Here is a 15,941-nt window from a genome sequence, read left to right on the forward strand (position 1 = left end):
ACTGTTGGGAAGGCATGACTGGTTTTGAAATGTGAAGACATAAGATTTGGGAGGGAACAGGAGTGGAATGATATGGTTTGGCTATGTACCCACCCAAATCTCATATTGAATTGTAACTTCCATAATTCCCACTTGTTGTGGGAGGAACCCAGAAGGAGGTAATTGGATCACGGGGGTGGGTCTTTCTCGTGATAGTGAATAAGTCTCACGAGATCTGATCATTTAAAAAACAGGAGTTTCCCTGCATAAACTCTTTCTCTTTGCCTGCTGCCATCCATGTAAGACGTGACTTGCTCCTCCTTTCCTTCCACCATGACTGTGAGGTCTCCCCAGTCACATGGAACTTTAAGTCCATTAAACCTCTTTCTTTTGTAAATTGCCCAGTCTCAGGTATGTCTTTATTAGCAGTGTGGAAACAGACTAATACAAATGCTCATCTGACTTTACTCCAAAAACAAAAATTTAATGGTTAAACATAAAATAATAAAATTACAAAAATAAAATCATCAGTAATTATAGTCAACATGCTAGAAAGTGCAATCCTTCTATTTATATAAAGATAGGAGAAAAAAAGAAGAAAAAACTACATGAAAATGAAACTTTTCTCCATGGTTAAAATTTCAAAAACCAAGTCAAAACACATAATACAACCCAGAAAAAATATTTTCACACACACAAACAACAACTTACGAAATGCATATAAAAATCAATTTTTAAAAGGATCACAGCCCAGTGGGAAAATAAAGATATGAGAAAATTGGCAAATTACAGAGAAGTAACACAATGTCCCCAAAGTGCAGTTCAAGATACCTTACCCAACTCACTAATAAAGCAATTAAAATCAAACCAGTATCATTTCTAAATTATACTGGTGAAAAATAGAATTTTTTAAAAAAGCAGTGCTGATAAGAATGTGAGGAAAGATATTTTCATATACTTGTTGAAAGAGAATCAACTTTCTGGGAACTCAATAAGCAATTTAAATCAAAGTTTAACTATGATATTAACACTTTGATCCAATAATCAATTTCACTTCTGAGAATTTTTCCTGTTGATAAACTCATGAAAAACTACTGAGAAATATAGTTGGAGATGTTTCTTACAGTCTTATTGGTAATACCAAAATAATAAAAATAAATAAAGAACCAAGGCAATCTTTCTTAGAGATCTCTTAAATTTTATAAAAACAGTCCCTACATTGTATAGCTATGATTAACCTTTTCTTTATACTTTCTCTCATGAAGCCTTTCCAATTTTTAACTTTCCTTTGAACTCCTAGAGAATTGTATTTGACTTTCTTCTTTAGCACTTAACATTAACTATCTTGAAATACAGTTACTTTGTGTTATATCCTTTACCAGACTCCAACCTCTTTGAGGAAACAATTCATCCGTAACTCATTCCTATTTTTCTCTTGGTACAACTACCATTTACCAATATCCAGATTCCTCTCCACTGTCTGGCATATGGGAAGTCATACTTACCTAATCTGTTAAAATCCATGTGGTTTGCACAATTTGCTCTAATTAATTAAACATGAATGGTAGTGATTTAAAAGCCAATGTTTGATTCTCTTTACACCTGCCACCATAATTAGTCATGATCTAGATGGTGAAATTTAGTTAACCTGAGTCTCCCTGTGAAGACATGGGAAGCTCCTCACTGCTGCTGATAAATATGTAGTTTGGTGAGCAATAAATCTTTGATGTTTTAAGCTACAAGCATTTGGGGTTTGATTGTTATTGTAGCATAAGCTACTCTAGCCTACCTATTGTCTTGCTTGTGATTAATAATAATTTGCTGAATATACAGAATGTTTTCATTTCCCAAAACACAGTCAACACTCCTGAGTGCTCGAAGAAAATTTCAATAACACAAATATTTGGGGGAGTCACACTCTTGGTCCTATCAGAGTTTACAAGTGATTAAAGTCAAAGAGAATCCAAGATAGTAAGATAATTGCACTTCCCACAGGCTGCTTTCCAAACCTTTCATGGCTAATATAACTTTGATAAGCCTGTCCATCTTTTGAGTCAATCTAGAGTCATAGTCTTCAGTCAGGTCAAGATTATTTTTGGGGCCAGCAAAAGAACATGAGAACTACTATTTTTTCAATTCATTTTAAAGAGTCTTTGTGTGTGTGTGTTTCAAATTCACAGAATACTTTGCTCAGTAGCACAGATATATAATTTTTATATATGAGGCTACATGTATAAAAGTCTTTTACTGCAATACATTTTGCAATTTAAAGGTTTGATGACCTATGATATAAAATGAACTATCCCTCTTCCCTAGAGAGAAATGTAGACCATGAACACTATCATGGCCAGGTCAGCATGACCGTGGGTACTCATCCATCGACTCCCTCCCCTGCCTATCTTCTTGGCTCCTGACAGGCATTCAGGGATTCTTCTCACAGTGCAGGCAGTAGACTAAAAGAGGCACAAGTCATGCAGTGAAAAACTACTCTGGTCAAAGCAGAAAAATATAGGAAAAAGAAAGCCAGATTGGGATCAAGGTATTTTATTTCAAACCCCTAGATCCTTAAGTAACTTTACACAAATGACTTAAGCTCTTCATTTTTTAGTTTTCCAAAATGTAAAATAAGGATAATTTACTTCACAATTAATATAAAATGAGCACAGTATGACTTACTGTACTAACCCCACAGGACTTTTTGTGAGGATTTAATGTGAATGGGAATGCATATGGACAAAATCGATACGAAACATATCCAGGAATAAAATAGAAAAAGGTACACACCACAGTAAAAACCCTGTAAGCACCCAATACATAAAGTTTTGTACAGATCTGCTGCTTCTTTTCCACTCAGGAAAAATAAAAGCAAAAACAACAACAACAAAAACACAAATCCTAAGTCTTACACAAGCTCAGGCAATAATGACTTATGGGAAACTATTTTAATCTACCAAAATAATTCCTCTCTTTAACACAGTGATGGGGATTCCATTTGGGGTTTGGAATTACCATTGAACTACTCATGCCTACAAAAGAAATAGATTTCTGAACTTCTACTACTGAGTCTCTGCAGCAGTTTCTCAATGACCATACAACAGAAGATATCTAAAGAGAAGATAAAAATCGAGTTTAGAACCAACAAAATATAAAGCATTCTATAAAAATTCAATAAAAGTTTTAAGTTTCCTTAATAATACCAGTAGAAAAAAGAGAAAAAAAGGACAGAAGAGGAATAACAGCCAACAAATAAGGCAAGACATGGAATTAATGGTTCTTCATAATAAACTAAGATGTTAAATCCATTATATAGCTTTAAAAGAAAAAAGGTTGAAAGATCAGGAGATAATCAAGATTGCAAAAACAGTCACAGAATTAGTTAAAACCTGAGCACACATAAGTCAGCACCATGTGTACAGGAAGGACACTCAACAATGCCTAATATCAGAGAATACTTAGGGAGGGCAGAGCTACTGCTGCTTGGGGAGAAAATCCTCTGAGGAAAGGATTTTTTTTTTTTAAAGGAAATTGCAGTTTTTGCCATTGAAAGTAATGGCAAAAATTGCAATTACTTTTGCACCAACCTAATAGTACCACCACTTCTATAAAAAGTAGAGATATTTGTTTTCTGAAAACCACTGATTGTAACAACTACAAGTCTCTCCAGATTCAGATGAAGCCAAATATTTTTTAGAAAAGAGATTGTGCATATGTGTATGTCTGTATTTAATATTCTTATTATTTACTATAGTAATTAATCATATCAATAATTACTGTAATTATAAAATATATGCATATATATTTTATATATACATTTATACCCATATATGTTTATACTTCTTAATATTACAATAATAAAATCTCTTAATGAAGAAGGGGAAGAGGACAGGGCTGAATCCTGGAGGCACCCAACATTTAGAGAATGTGTGGAAGAGGAAGAGAAAGAGCCAATGAGAAAACATGAAAAGGTAACTAGTGACAGCAAGGAAAATCTAGGAGCATGTAGTATCCCAGAAGCCAAGAGAAGAAATTGTCCCAAGAAGGAAGGAATAGTCAACAATATCAAATGCTATAGAGACATACAACAAGACAAGAAGAAATAATTGAAAAATACTGACTACTGGATTTCAAAGATGGAAGACTGGTGATCTAAATATGCAGCAGAAGGTTAGGATGGAAGTCCTAGTAGAGTGGGTCAGAGAGAGAAATGGAAGTGAAAATGTGCAGGGAATAAAGGCAAACCTTTTGGAGCACTTGTACTACAATGAGAAACAGGGAAATGGCCTGGTAGCTAAAGGAAGCTGTGTGGTAGAGGAAGTGGGGGAGGTTTGGGTGGTTTCAAATGGATCATCCGTTAGGCTATGGGGAAAATTTAACTAGAAAAGAAAATGACTAATGACACAGAAAAGAAGGGCTAGTTAATAACACAGAACAATGGAGAAAGATGGGATCCAGAGTGCAAAAGGAGGCCTGTGGACTGCACATGGACACTTCGCCCATAATTGGAGAAGGAAAGGCAGAATATAGGTACATATACGGGTAAGAGGGTAGACATAGTGGGAAGACATTTAGGGAATTTCTGTCTGATTGTTTCAGATGCAGCGCTTCAACAGAGAGAGAAAGGATAAAGGATAACTCAAAGATATTTCCAAAAATTTTGCCTTAATTAATCAGCAGAATGGCGACCCTAATAACAAATCATGATCATCATCACTATCATCACCAATTTATAGCAGTTAATTTAGGCCAACCACATGCATGCCCTCATTCAATCTTCACAAAAAGCCCATGCAGTAAGTAATACTGTGGCTTCCACTTTCTAGATGATAAAAACCAGGTTCAAAGGGATTAAGAAGTGTGACTTGGGAGGTAAGCAGTCTGAATTCAGAACTAAGTCTATAATCTATGGTCTGTAACTGCTTTAAGCCCCCAAATCTCATACACATGCACACGTGCACACGTGCACGCACACACACACACATGTTTGGGCATGGTGTTATCAGAAAATCATATGGGTAGACTCTCCCTGTTTTGGTAATTTTTGTTTGTTTGGTCTTCAGGAACACTGAAAGAAGTAACACTACTAACATACTAAGTTTTAACTTGTTATCTCTAACATTTTTAAGCTTTTTGACCCGTGTTCTCTCAAAATACATACTGGAGTTCCTCGGTTATGACTGACTCTATAGCAGAAATCACTGTAAAACCACTTAATTTTTTGATGTTGGAGGCCCAGAAGTAAGGAACTTTATTCAGGTAGGGAAGTCTTACCCATCATATGAGGCTCCAGTCTGGATGCTGAAGACAATGGGAAAGTGAGGCTTTGAAGGGACCACTTAAAAGTTGAATGTACTAACAAAGAAAATCTGTAGTTTTTCCAGTAATACCCTAGATACAATTATGATACTTTATTTCTTAAGCCCAGAAAAGTCAAGTAATGAGTTTGCACAGAGCCTGGATAGGTTAAAAAATAAATTACTCATACTTCCTACATCTGTAAACTTGAATTTGCCATAGAAAAGTTTCATACTCAATTTGAAAATTCACAAATACATATCAATTAACCAGCATAGCCTAATGTGAGTTTTAACAAAAAATAGTTCTCCATTCAATTTAAATATATTAGTTTTTTAATATTGAGGAAGTATTTTAAAGCATTTAAAGTATTTTTTAGATTTCAAAGAATAGCTTTAAAGCATGTAATAAAATGAGTCACCAGCTGAAGATTATTTGCTGAGTAAGTATTCCTTTTGATTTTGTAAATTCAGGAAAAAGCATCCTGCAAAAATCTGTATATATTCTATTGTGTGATATGTGAAGAACAAATGTTAAAGTCAGCAAGAAAGCACATCTAATTTCAATTATCTTAAGTGGAAATTCCTACTGTAGGAGTCTTCGGAGAAAATCCACAAAATGGAAATTACTCTGGGAAAATCTCCTAATGGGGAACAGTATTGTGTGGAACAATCTTCCAAAGGCCACTGCATGATGCCCAGAAAATTATCCTGCACTGCCACAAGTCGAAGTCACCTCAGGGGTATGTTTTTTAACCCTTCATTTCCAAAAATCAAGGAACCATGTAATAAAGGAATAATCAAGGGAAAACCTTCAATTAACTTACTAAATTATTTTAGCTCTGGGCAAAAAACTCTCGGAAGCCACATGGAATGTGAGGCGGAAACTTGGAAGATAGCACGTGGTGATTTTAGATCCACAATGACTATGTCAAATCAGAGTTTAACTCCAACAGTGAACTTCAAAAAACAGTCAAGTCTGAATAAAATCCATGACTGGTCTGAAAACAGAGATCTTGCATAAATATATGTCTTACTTATCTTATCCAGTAGAATGTATGACATTGTAAAATTTACAGAGCTATATTTAAAAGATAACACAATGACCCAAAACAATAAAGCAGTTAGCATAAGATGCCACTAGTAGAATTATTGTTATTCTTTTATTTTAAAATAAGGAACATTTATTCCCACAAAAATTTAGTTCAATTATTTTAAGATGTACAAATGAAATCCCCCTTTTTATGTTAAGTGTGTAAAACTCAACTAAAGAATGAAATCAGTATGTTGGAGAGATACCTGCACTCTCATTTTATTGCAGCACTATTCACAGTAGCCTGGACATGGCCTCAACCTAAGTTCTGCCAATGGATGAATGGATAAAAGAAATTGTGGTATTTATACACAATGGAATACTATTCAGCTATAAGAAAAGAAGGAAATCCTGTCATTTTCAACAACATGAATGAACCTGGAAGACATTATTGTTAAGCGAAATAAGTCAGGCACAGAAAGACAAATACCATAACATCTCACTTACATGTGGAATCTAAAAAATGTGATCTCATAGAAATAGAAAGTAGAGGGGTAATTACCAGCGGCTGGGGTGGATGGGAGGATGGGGACTGGGAAGACATTGATCAAAGGATACAAAATTGAAGTTTGATATGAGGAATAAGTTCAAGAGAACTTTTGTACAACATGGTGACTATGGTTAATTATTGTGTTATATATTATTGTATTATGATTACTGTATTATTGAAAAATGCTAAGAGAGTGGATGTAGAGTGTTCTCACCACAAAAATGATAACCACTATGTGAAGTTATATATATGTTAATTGGCTAGATTTAGTCATTCCACAATGTATATATACTTTAAAAAAGTGTTGTACATGGAAAATACATACATTTTTTTCTGTCAAATATAAATTAAAACACTCAACTAAAGGGGAAAATAATATATTTATTCATTCATTCAAGCATATATATTTCATACATTTTTCCCCCAAACCAGGCTATTTCTGAGAAGATAGATAACCATGATCCAGTAGACTAGAAGGCAGGTGAGGTGGCTGGCACATGGTCTCCTTAGAACATGTGTCCCTGCCCTGCCAGTGCAATCAATCTCCCTTCACCTGAAGAAGGTCAGACTGTTGCCTGTGATATTTCCAGAGCATGACTCTATAAGATACGTCCCATGCCTGTGGCCTGGCCTCCTCCCTACTCTCTCTATAGATTCCTCTATCATTTAAAACTGGCAGAGATTGTTTAGTGGCTAAAAGTCTCATAGAGGCCCAGGGCCACTTCATAGAAAAGAGGATTTTACACTTCTTCTTTGGTATTTATACCAACTATTGCTTCTGCTTTACCTCCTCTAATTCTCCCTATAACTCTGCCTTTACCCATACCATTTTTTCTCTGCCTCTTTTCCAGTAACTAACTGTTCTATCTGCCCTGATGACTGCTCTCACCCATGATTTGCTCATGACCCAATGCCAGCCCAACCTATGCTACATCCCAACTACAACCATGCTAACTGATGAGTAAAAAAGAACCACTTATTTAAGAGAAACCCTGTTCCAGAAACCATACTGTGTAGTTTTCATGTATTATCTCATTTAACCCACACAATAAACCTATTAAAAATTCCCATTATGTAAATGAAGAAAATAAGATTCAGAGACATTAAGTAACTTGCTCCACATCAAACAGTTTGAAAGGAACAGATCCATCAGACTTGAGATGGTACTTTTAACAGCTATAGTTTTATGTAACCAACATAAGCAGCCATACACTCATAAAATGGATACAGTCTAGATCAGTGTTTCAGATGGGAACACTGTGCACATTATTAACACTTGTGTAAATTCTAACAAAGCAAGAATTTTGCAAGGATTACAGAAAATCACTGTAGGTTTTTATCATGGGCAAATGGCAAACTGCCTTCAAAGACTTTGAAAATAAGATTGTACTTTAAGAATTAACCTAACAAATCAGCATGGGGATCTGAGCAAATACAATTGGGCATCTTGGTCATGGACCAGCCACCAGAACCAGTAGGTGCTGACTGGATCCATGGGAAAGTACTAGCATATTTAATCAACACATACTTCATAGGAAGCTTGGCGAATCTCAGAGTTGTAAGGAGTCAATAATAGAAATGTTATCTGTATTCACTGAAGCCTTAAGGGTGAAGTCCATTAAGGCTGAGCCAATAGGCCACATGCCAGATAGATACCTATTGTGGAGATGGTCCCTTGGGTATTGGGCTATCTGAAGTTAACATAGTAACACATTTCGTTCACATAACTCACTCTTCTAAGAAGGTAACTCCCTGTGGAGCTTAATCACAGAGAGAGAACATGGCATAGGGAAATGCCAATGTCTGTTTCATTTGATAGTAGTCAGTGATAACTTCTTTTATCCAGTGTAAAGCCTTCTCTAAGCTTTATTGGCTAATAGCCACTGACAAACTTCTGAGCCCACAAATCTTAGAATTCACCAAGATGAAGACTACTGAATGGAAACCGTCATAGCTAACATCCTTTATCTTTGAGGACTAACACCGTTGATTGCATTTTTGTGTGTGTTTACCTTGTCACCATCTCGCCCTGGTTCTCCTTTATAACCCGGTAGTCCTCGAGCTCCCTAAATTAACCACAAAATAAAATTTTGTTAATTATTGATTTTAGTTTACTAAAAATAAAATTTATAAGATGTATATAAGTGGATCACATACTTGTATTCCTGGAGATCCTGGAACACCTGGTGTCCCTGCAATTCCCTGATATCCCTAAAGAAAAATTAAAAAAGAAAAAAATTAATATTTCATATTTACCAAGAGAAGTTCTTCATTTCAGAATTCACTCTTATCTCGTTTCTCATGCCTAAAACTTCGCTTACAGACAACTCCAAAATAATAAAGTGTTAAATGCTTAATAAGGAATTCATACCCTTTGATCTTTATGAAATCCTTTAAAAAGTATATAGGGTCCTAAATATTTGTAAATTAATAAAAATATTTAGAAAATCTTAAATTAAGAGGAGAGTTAATGTTCACAATTTCTTAAGAAATGTACTAGATTTATTTGAAATATATTCAACATATCCAAGAGAGAAACACTTCAAGAGATTGGAGGATTAGACAAATGTGTATTTATAAACCACCTAATTAATGACCGTCTCAGTTAATCCCTAGAATAAATTAACCCTTGATTAATATTATTCTTCAATCTTTACTCATTTGAGAAAGCTGCTGATGTTAAATGTAAGAAGGTGGTTATGACATATCCCCCATGGTCCCCCAAGGCTGGGCTGTTTGCTTAGGGGAGGGGGATGAGAGAAATCATTCTCATCCCCACTGCTTCTTAGACATCCCTCCTCAAACACTGGAACTTTGGTAAAATAGCACATTTTTTTTAGACAGAGTTGAACTATTTATTGTTCGTTTAGCACATGGCAGCTAAAGTCTCCAAATTAACTTGTAGGTCCTAAACATTTATCTAGGTTTCTTAGGGCTGATTGTCAGATTAATGGACCACCTGGCACCTACAAACATAATAACCACTATCAAATTGCATCTTTCTCATATTCTCTATTCAGATTCCATTTTTCTTAGATCTTATTGCTTGGGTACTAGTCTCCGTTGTCAACTATGTTAACACAGATCTCATTAATGTTTCCAATTACATCTTCATTCATAAATCTAAAAGCTTCATTTCTATGTGGCTATTCATGGGTATCTGCACTGGTCTTTCATATTCATCCACTTACCTGTCAATACATTTTTAACTGTAATTTTAGAGACATCATAATTCCCTGTTTTTCTATTCACATTTTCAAATACCCTTTCTGATATTCTTTGCTACCTCTAGTAATGAGTTGTCTCTGAAAGATCAGTCTTATTTTTTTCTCCTTTTACATGCCTTTAAATTTTCTATTGTGTAAATTGTCTTCTCAGTTACTTCCAGAGTGACAATGACTATACAATTTTTTTGTTTGTTTGTTTCTTGAGATGGAGTCTCACTCTGTCACCCAGGCTAGAGTGCAGTGGCGCGATCTCGGCTCACTGCAAGCTCCGCCTCCCAGGTTCACGCCATTCTCCTGCCTCAGCCTCTCCTGTAGTTGAGACTACAGGCACCCGCCACCACACCCAGTTAATTTTTTGTATTTTTAGTAGAGATGGGGTTTCACCATGTTAGCCAGGATGGTGTCAATCTCCTGACCTCATGATCCACCCGCCTCAGCCTCCCAAAGTGCTGGGATTACAGGCCTGAGCCACCGCGCCTAGCTGACTATACAATTTATTTTTATCACCAACCATCATCTTTCCTTCATACTCTATTCAGTTCTTCATAGAATATATTGTTATGATTTCTCCATGACTTATCAGATTCAAACTATTTTCTTGAGTCTCTTTGCCCAATCCTTAACCATTGCACTTCACCAGGAAACAATGAGTCTGATTATCAACCTCTCCATACTCCAGACAAAACAACGTGCATTTTTCCAATCCATCATCTACTCTCTAGACTAGCACTGTCTCCATCACTGGATTATGAGCCCCTTTGAGATCAAAGACCAGGTTTAATTCATTTCTGTATTTTTGGCATTGAACACATTGTTTGGCACAATTCTGTTGGAAAAAAACATTAGAATAATTTAAAGTCACCAACTCTATACACGAATGTGTAAAAAAAAAAAACAAAAAAAACTCCTTCTCCAAGGAATCATGTTATGTTTGTGCACCTTTCAGTAGAAAAAGGAAACGTTTAGTAATCGCATGTTTCCTGTTCTCGAGATTACTCAAAAGAAAGAAGAAATTCAACCTACGTAGAATTTGCTCAGCCCTATATGTCTACTACTCTAGTTATCACTGAATCTCCTTCCCTCAGCTACTTTGGAATCAGATAGGCCTGCAATTCACTCTCAACTCTGTCACTGCTAGCAATTTACAAATCTAGAATTCACTTTCCTCCTTACAACCACTCTTTAATGTAGGTTCTAAATTATCTTTTTTTAGATGAGGAAACTAAGGCACAGAAGTTAAGTAATATGCCCAAAGTTACAAAGCTAGTAAGTTGATAGAGCCAGCGGGAACATTCTCTATTAGAAAGTGCTTTATGGTGGGTCAGATCTGATCCTTGTAGATTGACTCATCTGATTCAAAGAAATCCATTTTGCAAGACTATTTTTAAATTGCTTAGAATTCTGAGTGCCCAGAGGAAAGGAATGTTCATAAAATTCCTCAAAAGAAAGTTACCATGGAAACTGGCTATTGATAAAAATGGTTGATCATCTGCAAAGTTCACATTTAACAAATTATTTTTCTTTTATAGTTTTTTGAAAGTTAAGCCAAATGTCATATCTGCCTTACTACTTTTTTAGGAAAATTAATCTTTCATAAAAGATCAAATGCTGCTGTGCTGCCTCTCCTCTATGAAGAAGTTGATGTGGTGTTTGTTATAGACGACACATTGCATTTTAACAGATTAAAACAACATGGAGATGCCCTAACTGTGTTCCCAGCTTACCTCTGACTCATTATGTGACCTCAGGCAGAGTCATCAATCCCCAAATCCTGGGAGGCAACACAGTGAAGTGGAAAGACGATGAATTTGAAATTGGAAAAGAACTTGTGCTGAATTTTTGCTCTTCCTTTTACTTTCTATGAGATGTTGGCTAAGTCACTTTGCCTAGTAAAGGCTTAGTGTCTTACCACAAACTGGTATTATTATCCACTTCACTTTTGAAAAGAAACAAATGGAGTCACAGGTGAAAATTCTGGCAGGCATTAGGAACTCAATAAATGTGAGTTTCTTTCTTTTCTTCAGACTCAATGACTATTGTACAAAACCACAAGAACACTTCTGCAGAATGTTACCCGACAGCCTTATCAGCCACCATTAGTACATTGGGAATGGCAGGTCCAGTCATCATCTTTATGATTTGACTCTTCTCCAACATTAGACAGACTTAACACTAAACATGTAAACAAGGCCTCAGTGTATTTTATAATGGCTCTCTTCATTATTTCTTTGGAGAAATTACAATATAGGAATAATAAGTGCTTCTCACAATTTGAGAATGTTGTGACATGTATATTTTTAAGGTTACAATTAGACGCATTCTTAAAATACTACTTGCAGAAAGAAATTCAAATGTTGTTTTAGAAGCTACAGGAAACATGCTTAGTAACAAAATAAAGAAAACCAAACGACATCCAAACTGGGGGAATCCTAGGGCAAAACACCAGAAAAAATAGAATGAAATTCAGAAAAACAAATTTTGGACTAAAAACCAGGAAAATAAAGGTTAAAAGGGGGAATATTACAACACAGAACAATTTCCAAGAGGAAAAAGAAATAAAACATTGGTTGACTCATAGCAGCGTCAACCTTAAAGAAAGGAAAATGCCTTAAAACAGGAAAAAATAATCTTTTTATATACCTTACTGAGTTCTTATTTTTCAGAACACACATTTCATGTCTCATTTTAGAACTGTAACTTTCCTATGATCTTTGACTAGTTAATACTGTTCAACATGAATTTTGCCATTTTGCATTTATTAGCAGGTCCAAATATCCACCCTACCCCCATCTGCAAGATATCTGACAGTATTTAAGTCTTTTCCATGTTCACAGAAAACTTCTTTATAAATGAGTCATTTTTTTTTTTTTAGGAAAAAAATATTCTCACTGCCAAATTGTAGGGTTGAAGAAAAGAATACAGAATCAATTTAATTTTCCTCCATGATTCATAGTTACAAAGCTCCAGGAAAGATGTATAGCATTGAAATGGAAATTAAGGAAATAAAATCACCAAATGTTCAAGGGTCACCAACTCTTCTGTGCCTCATTCTAATCATGTCATAAAATATTCTGCCAATCTAAATATATACATTTTTTTCAAAGTAGTGAGGAGGGTAGAGATATTAGTTTCCTTAAAACACTCTAAACTTAAAAATAAGAATACATTCCAAAGAAATAATTTTGGATGTCACCCTCCTTTTAAAAATATAAGAATGTGATTTAAAGTTTATTCCATTAAATAATTTTCTTCAAAGATTTCCAAAATTCCAACAGATACTCTTGGGTACACAGCCAATGTAACTAGGTAACCAAAACCAAGTGTGTACTTTTAATGTCCACTGTGGAATCTTCTAGTTGTTGGCAAGCTCTATAGCTCTATGCAATTAAATTTCAAGAAAATTCATAAATCTCTGCCATTCTACGTATAACTAATATAGAAACTAGTTTGCTACCTAACCCAACTATTAGTCAAGTGGTTTACATACTTTTACTGATTGCTCAGATGACTTCATTAACACTTCCCATTAACATACGTAAAATCACATCTGAGCTAAGTGCTATGCAAGAACTACACTGCTATGGGAGGTGAAGGGCAAGCAGTTGGGAGTTTTTCTAAGAGACAAAGGTATACTAAAGAAAGTACAATGCCTGAGAGGAATTCTTCCTATATGCCATGCATCAGGAAAAGAGGTACCATATCCACAGAGCCAAAAGAGAGAGAATAAGGGGAACCAGGCTGAAAAGCATATCAGAATGGTAGACTGGAGGTTATCTGCCCAGCTCATGGGTCTTACAAAGGACTCTGACCTTTATCCAAGCCACTAAAGTCATATAAACCAGGGAGTCACACAATTAGAATGTACTCTGAAAAGATCACTTGCTGCCCTGTGGAGGATGGATTAGAAGAGGCAGGAGAAAACATGAAGACCAGGTGGGAGGTTCCTGAAGGGGATAGAGAATGGTAGGTACAACCAACTCCACTCAAAGTATATTTAATCTAACCTAATGATGGGTTATGGGAGGTGAGTAATTTGGAGTTGTGGAATGATGCTGAGGTAGGTTTCTGGCTTGTGCAGTGAGTGTGGCTGATGATACCACTGACTAAGAGGGGACTCTAGAGGAAAGTAGAGTTTAATTGGTTGCAAAATGTTAAGTTGCACACAAATAAAAAAAAAATAAAATTTAAAAATAAAAAATATTAAAAAATAAAAAAATTATGGATTAACATAAGTAACTTCTACTGGACAATGAGAAGTTATATGCTACTGTGAAGTAAACAATATTTCTACTTCAAATTAAAGAAAACTACATTAACTACAAATGAGATTTAGCCTAAATCGAATCCTCCTTCATATAGAGAAAGGTAAGTAGGGGATAGATAAATATAGAGCAACATCATCCAGTTTCCGTTGAGCTAAGCACATAAATGAAAAACATTGCCTACCTTTGACAAATAATTTCTGCAGATAGAGCGAGGTCCTTAAATTCAAAGAATTTAATTAACTTTGGTAAACTGCCTCATTCCCTGAGTTAGGTTACACTTAAACTTATACTAAGTTTATTTCAAAAGGAGAATGTGCAACTTTTTAAGGTAACTTAAACCATGTTTAGTAATTCTTACTTCCCAATATAAATCTCTAGTAATTGTGCTTTTCATACTCAAAAAGAGGCAATCAATAACTAACCTCATTTCCTCTCTTGCTGTCCTGCTACATTTTTTCCATGGTACTTAACACCATCTGATGTTGTGAGTGTGTATTTATTACCTATTTTTCCCCAATAGAATGTGAGCTTTAAAATGACAAGGTTGGGGGTTGTTTTTGCTTTTTTTTTTTTCTGTTCTGTTCATTGCTATATATCCTTAGCCTAGAAGAGTGCCAGGAATACAGTAAGCACCCAGCAAGTATAGGTATATGACTGAGTGGAGGACAGAATAAATAAGCAAACAAATCAATAATTACTGAGTTAAACCAGTCATCATTAACTGAGAACTCTAATAGTAGAAACAGCCCTACATTCACATGCGCGACCTGTCTTTAAAATCACAGATGTTAGATGTGTCACTGATGAATTCTTTGAAGAATTTAGTATACCAATAACATTAGTGTGTATATATATACATGTCTACACACATTATTGTATATACTACATATAATATATATGTAATCTATTTAAGAGACATGTGAGATAAACATGGAATAATCTACATATGATTTTCACAAAGGAGAATGTTGAAGAAAAATGAATTAGCTAGTCAGGCTCATCTCATGGGTCCTACTTGTTTTATTAACCATTCACCCTCTGCCAAACCTACCTCCCTGTCCTCTTTCTCTCTAGCATCATTCTTGAATATTTGAAAATAGTATCTCTTGTTTGTATTATACTCAAAGTTCAGTAAACCCTCCCTCATAGGCTGTCTTCTGAGTTTTAAATGCTCCCAGTTATACTCTTCTGAATGAATTTCAGTTTCTGCATGCCCCTCAAGTGTGGACTCCTAAACCAAATCCAACACTCCAATAGGCAGGACTGTCATCTCTTTCAATACAGATGTCATATATCTACTAACTATGCCAAAATTTTTATCAGCCTCTTAGGCAGCCACATTTCACACAGCAATGCCTTTTCACCAGGGTTAAAGCTTTCTCTTGGAAAGCCGTATGAAGGCATAGTTTTAAATAACTAAAAAAAGCGATAAACTGCCCAAGTGTAGGATAGTTCATTTGTAGTAAATGGTTCATATTTTAGCTTATTAGTGAGACAAGAGACAGAGAGAGAGAGAGAGAGAACACATAAAGTAAACAAATAAATCTATTTGCCAAGGAGTTCAAACTGAAGTGAGAGTTCAGGTAGACACTGTTC

The 15,941-nt window shown here is 35.3% G+C and overlaps 1 protein-coding gene across 2 annotated transcripts in view; it reads right to left on the reverse strand.

Annotated features, from left to right (window-relative positions):
- Window positions 1-15,941, reverse strand: part of COL21A1 (collagen type XXI alpha 1 chain) — a 197,604-nt gene that overhangs the window by 76,120 nt on the left and 105,543 nt on the right. For both annotated transcript variants that reach the window (XM_073006080.1, XM_073006079.1), the window contains 2 exons: window positions 9,011-9,064; window positions 8,866-8,919 (listed from right to left, as the gene is read on the reverse strand). In XM_073006080.1, coding sequence (XP_072862181.1) covers window positions 8,866-8,919; window positions 9,011-9,064 — 108 coding nt within the window. The remainder of the gene's footprint in view (window positions 1-8,865; window positions 8,920-9,010; window positions 9,065-15,941) is intronic.

Source organism: Chlorocebus sabaeus, chromosome 17 (genome assembly GCF_047675955.1).
Source record: "Chlorocebus sabaeus isolate Y175 chromosome 17, mChlSab1.0.hap1, whole genome shotgun sequence".
In the NCBI taxonomy this organism is placed as follows: Eukaryota; Metazoa; Chordata; class Mammalia; order Primates; family Cercopithecidae; genus Chlorocebus; species Chlorocebus sabaeus.